This window comes from Thermobia domestica, chromosome 2, assembly GCF_964235325.1.
Source record: "Thermobia domestica chromosome 2, izTheDome1.hap1.1, whole genome shotgun sequence".
Classification (NCBI taxonomy): Eukaryota; Metazoa; Arthropoda; class Insecta; order Zygentoma; family Lepismatidae; genus Thermobia; species Thermobia domestica.
The window spans coordinates 108,880,492-108,886,491 of record NC_137455.1 but is presented as its reverse complement, the minus strand read 5'-3'; the positions used below and the strand labels follow the sequence as shown (position 1 = coordinate 108,886,491).

At 34.1% G+C, this 6,000-nt stretch overlaps 1 protein-coding gene across 1 annotated transcript in view; it reads right to left on the bottom strand.

The window, feature by feature from the left end:
* Positions 1-2,967: 2,967 nt before the first annotated feature.
* Positions 2,968-6,000, bottom strand: part of LOC145674600 (uncharacterized) — a 33,024-nt gene continuing 29,991 nt past the window's right edge. The window contains exon 5 of the mRNA XM_081744822.1: positions 2,968-4,917. Coding sequence (XP_081600948.1) covers positions 4,192-4,917 — 726 coding nt within the window. The 3' untranslated portion in view covers positions 2,968-4,191. The remainder of the gene's footprint in view (positions 4,918-6,000) is intronic.

Here is a 6,000-nt window from a genome sequence, read left to right as displayed (position 1 = left end):
CTGCTAAAGGCTGAGAACATTCCTACGGATCCACTCAAATTAATGGCATACATCGTGAAAGTCTTCGATAGAAGAATCGAAGTCTTTGATATAAATGAAATCTACGTACAGTTTGTAAAAAATACATGGAAGGGCCGTATACGATCCAATGCAGAAATGGCCATCTTGCTATGTTACAATTAAGCATCCCTTGCAAAATAAGAATTGGGCAAATAAACGCAAGTCGTTCGAAAACGGTTCCCTATGAAATCAGGAAGATAGCAGAAGACCAAGAACTAGACATAATTTGCATACAAGAAAAATTGAGGAAGTTCCATATATGCCGATTAACACACAAATACTCCTAATATGCAACGGTGATATGCCTATGACAGCAATAATAAACTTCAATAATAAGATAAAGATTGTACAGATACAACAGCTAAGCGATGAATAGACCAAATATATTGAGGTGCAGACAGAAATTGGAGACTTCCTGATACTAAATTCCTATTTCCAGATTAGACATAATAACCGTAGAACCGTACCTTAATAAACTCCGAGAAATTGCATACACCTATCCGAATGCAAAAATATATTTGCTGGACGGTAGTAAATGGTAGACGAAACAAATCTTTAAGCTTAGCAGTGTTTGGAATCAATGTCTGATGTTCTTCCGCAATCTCGAGTTCATAAAAGGTTTTCGACTGACTACAATGAAATGAACAACTTTATTGCCCTTCTAGACTGGATGGGGCTGATGAAGCTTCAATCACTATCAGACTATTGGGAAACATCTAAGCATTACAATTTACCTTTCCCTAAGAGCCTGATGAGTAGAAACAGGTTCGAACTGACGCTGAAATTCTGGCATTTTGCAGGTAATATAAAAGAAGAAGAGGTAACAGAATGAATAAAATTCAGGACATATCAAACAAATCTGGAAAAAAATATCTGCAATGATGAAAGTATGATTCCTTTCCGAGGAAGAATAAAGTTACGACAGTACATACTTTCAAAAAAGCCCATAAATATGGATTTAAAATGTTCAAGTTATGCACTGAGAAAGACTATACATAAAACTTCTGTGCCTATACAGGGAAATTCAAAAATACAGAGATGTATGTGCTAGAAAAATTGTTATGCATCTTGTTGAAGGTCGCTTAAACCAAGGAGGGTGCCTGTTTACTGACAATTACTACACAAGCACGTCACTGACATACAGACTCCTTCAGAATACCACATTTGGTTCAAACGTTGAAATTTAACAGGAAATGCATTTTTCAAGATGATGTCAAGGCAGATTTGAAGAAAGGAGAGTTAACCGAAAAAGAAACCAACGAAGGTGTTGCAATCACCAAGTGAAAAGACAAGAGGGAATTCTTGGTGCTTTCAATAAAGTACTGCAGGTGAAGAGAAACTGAAACCTCAATTCACTGTAGACTACAATGTAGGAAAGTCTTCAATAGATCTAAGTGATCAAATGGCTTCGTATGTCACTACTCTACGGCGTTGTAGCAAGTAGTACAGAAAAACAGAATTGCTGTGGGGAACAAGTTTAGTAAATGCTCACTGTCTGTATAACGAAAATAACATTGAAGAGTCCTTTAGTATCAAAAATTTTAGGGAAGATGTGATCCTGTCATTAATTACAACTGAAGAAGCAAGCCCCAACGGCAAGGAAGAACTCTCACTATCTGGTCATCAGAAAGGATGAAGAAAAGTCTAAAAAGGGGCGATGAGTTTTGTGTTACAAAAAGTATGGAAAAAGTGGTCAGCTAATAAGCGGCAAACTGAAGCGTGCAACTCAAGTTGTCACCACCTATAACACCTGCCCTAAGACTCCATACTTACTTAGAGACTGTTTCAATAGCTTCATTAGACTTGTCATATTTCTTTCTAATAACATTGTATACTACAAGTCAACAAAGATTTCCTTGCTTCAGATTTGTCAGATTTATTTGCGAGTTCATTACCTATTGAACTGAGGAAATGAATCCTTGATCTGCAATAATAACAATAATAATAAAAACCATTATGTTTGATACCTCTTTTGAACAAAATGTAAGAAATATTTTCGTGTTTGTATGTTTGTTATGCATGCTATTTGATCTTGAAATTATACGTATACATAATGTACCAACAAACATTTTTTCAAGAACTATAGCATAATAAAAATAAATTATGTAACAAGATTCAAAACTTGTTTCCTTTCCACCAAAAAATAAATTCCATAAACTGATAGCAAGATGAAAGACGCTCAGGTCACATATCATCTATCCAAAGAACAAAGTAGGCTGTGTAATAATTAAGTACATACACGACGAAGAAATAAATCTAGAGTGCGTATACTTAAGTATACACGTGGAAGTCAACGTATTAATATTTCATTATATATATATATATATATATATATATATATATATATATATATATATATATATATATATATATATATATATATATATACACAGTAGGACGTCGATAATCCGAATGTCAAAAATCCAAACGCGGTCTCTAGAAGCTTTTAACACTTTGTCTGAGCGCTTGTGATAAACAAACAATAGGGTTGTCCGTTGACGTTGAGTAAAGTCAGTGTTTTTATAAAAGCTCATTCATATGTAATTGCCATACATATTTGTATTTTTAATTTCCCTCAGGAATATATAAGTTACGTTTTAAGTGTGAGTTACAAGAACAATGTCATTTAGCAGATTCTTCAGAAACATTAAATGTAAGTAGCCTTACGTACGGTATTGTAATTACTGTATGTACTGTATAACCATTGTATAGATGGAATACAGTACAGTATATTTAAGCCTAAATGACATTTTCTTATCATTTTCGAAAATCCGAACAACCTGTGGTCCCAATTAGTTCGGATTTTCGACTTCCTACTGTATATATATATATATATATATATATATATATATATATATATATATATATATATATATATATATATATATTAGTGATAATATATTTTGTCCTTAATTAATGCTTCTCTTACAACTTGGGTAGTTTTATTTCTTCCTGTGTCCGCGGACAGCAAGTTTGCTCTTGATAGAAGTCAGAGTGATCTCAAACCGCCCTCCCTCTACTACTGCTCTGGGCCATGGCACATTTTTTTTCTTTTGTTTAATGTTTTGGGTTTTTGTTTTCCCATTATTGAAATACGTCCAATAATACTGTTGGGTAAGTAAACCCAAGAGTTTCCAGTTGCGGTGTGAAATACTTATGAGAGTCCGTTTTCCACAGACCATATATGTCTCGCAGATAGAATGGAAAGAACTGATATGAGACTAATACATCGATGAACAGAATCTGAATTGAAACGTTTTAGTCAATATTACTTCGCACGGAATCGAACCGAACATACCGTTATAATGAATAGCTTGTACGCTTCATAGAGACAAGTAAAATCTTATAATACCCTCTATAAACCGGGAATTAACTGACTGAAAGCTTGTAGTAAAATTACAATCTATGGCTGCATTTCTTTACCATTGTCCTGAAATCATTTTTTTTTTTTTTTTTTTTTTAATTATTTGCTTCTTGCTGAAAAACTCAACTAAAAAAGTTATAATATTTATCAATCAGCGGAAAACTGAATTTGAGAAAGTTCAGCGAGAGTTACCAAGTCCCATTAAGTTAGTCACATGCACAAGTTTCTGTAGAACTAACAGTAGCCAAATTTGACAGGTTCATCGTATTTTGCTTCCAATATTGAACTTCATAGGTTACCCAAAGACAAAGATACAATCGTTCATTAACCGGGTCGGCCGCACATAACTCTTTTTCGATGTACCTTTCTATTACCTATAGAACTGAGTTTTTTTTTTTTTTTTTTTTTTTCATATGTTTCATAGATATACTACAGTCATCTACACGCTACGCAAAAATAATTCAATTCTATGTAGTCTATCGACAGTTACATCAAGAAATATGTTTATACAACGGGCTCTCTTAATAACGTTACTGAATAAATAAAATATCGTTGACCTCTTCAATTTCATTTTTCCTTTTAATTTTGCAGTGACACGCTAGATTCTATCGATAATTTCCACTAACATTAATCCTTCATAATACACACAGTATTATATTTTAATTCATATCTTTAAATCAGAAGTAACACTGCAGCAGACGGTCATTCTGTTTCTTTATTGTACATCTTATTCACAGCCGTAAATACTACTGAGCATTTAATCATGACTAAACATTACACCATCGCATCAAAATTACTAATAATGCTAAGGAAATCAAACACAGGGCTAGTAAAAATTGGTACGATTGGTCATGAAAGCTAACATGAGATAAAGAGTCCATCCCGGTATACTGAGGTATAAAGCTACTAAAGAACGTATCAGGTTCTGGCGGTTTGGGAAACATGTTGTCAATTAACACATCCCTGAAAATTAATAAACTATTCAAGCAGCGTTCATAAAGATCGTAATGGCGATTAAATATAATAATCAGTGGTATTATTACGAATAGACTTACTTCCCACGGAAATCTTTTAAGTGCAAATAAATTATTACTATGATGTCTTTTCACTCTACGTATTTCAGTATTAGCACTCACACTGTTTGGTATTGGTCGACTTCCAGGAACAAACATATTGTCTACAATTGCCAACGTTTCTTCAGGAGTCAAAAGTCCAGCCTGAGCAGGAATCGACAGAAATTCTTCAGGAGTCATTGTAAGAAAGCGTATCTTACTAAGAGCGGAACCCAAAATCATTCGCTGGTTCTCTGGAGTCACTGTTAGGCCTTGCTTCATACATTCTCTTGTTGCCCATAGTTGAAGCAAATTGAACAGTTCCATTTCCGACTGCACACACAATTCGTCCTGATCCAAAAGTACAGCCAACACATTGGAAGAAGACAAACCACTAAAACTGAAATTTAACACTGCCTCACGTATGTTTAACGAGAATACCTGAAAATATATAAATTATTAGTTATATGCTCGGCAAGAGAAAAATCATCGGCACAAAACTTAATCTAGAAAATGAACGGCCAATCAATGGCACGTATGCAACTAACTGTAAGCACAAAGTTTTCACATATTGTTTTTTAAAAAAATAATTAAGTATTGCTACGCAGAATAACTCTACACAAAGAGGTAAAATTAAACCTCTTAACAAACTTAAAAACATGACTTCCCTCCTTTAATTTTCATTTCAATCTTTTGTTTCTTTTCCTTAAAGCACAAGACGGGTGAAGGGGGGAAGGATATACAGAAATAATTAAAACCGCTCAATATGACCGTTATAACATTAAAACATTATCAAACTGAAGTGCAACATTCTACACCTTGCATACAAAAATTATATATTATTCTTGACCAACTCTGATCTACATTATCTACTGTCTAGATTGTTACCACGATAAACGAAAATAATATAGACTAGTGGTCAGCAAACTTATAAAGCTTCTGAGCTACCGTACCATTTTTAAATCCTACTGTGAGCTACCAATCAAAAGAACTACCAAATTTTTTCTTCTAAAAAAAATCTTACATTTGCTTATAGCCTATAAACTTATATTTCTAGTAAATATGAAATCAAACTATCCAAGTTAGCAAATGTCTAATATACACATGAAAAACATAACGTGCACAACCCCACGCGTATACAATCTGAGATGAGGCTGACAATTGCAGTTGCGCGGAAGAAACAAGCACTTGTTGCCGCCAGCGTCCCTTGTCATTAGTTCAGCTCAGTGGAGGAATCGAGGTTAGCCAACCGGAGCGTTAACGCGATCTACCGAAAATGTCCCTATGAGCTACTAGTAGCTCGCGATCGACGGTTTGGCGATCACTGATATAGACTATAGTTTTTTGTTCTTTTTTACCTTATATTAGGTAGACAGGTTAAAAAGTTTTAGGTGTTGTTACTTTCTTTAAAGAGGGGTTGATTAATTATCTTCTATTATACAGAGCAGTACATGCAGCAGTATTATATATACAATTATAGCCGCATCAACCGTAAGTTTACTCAGGCAATCAAAACGTAAGAAA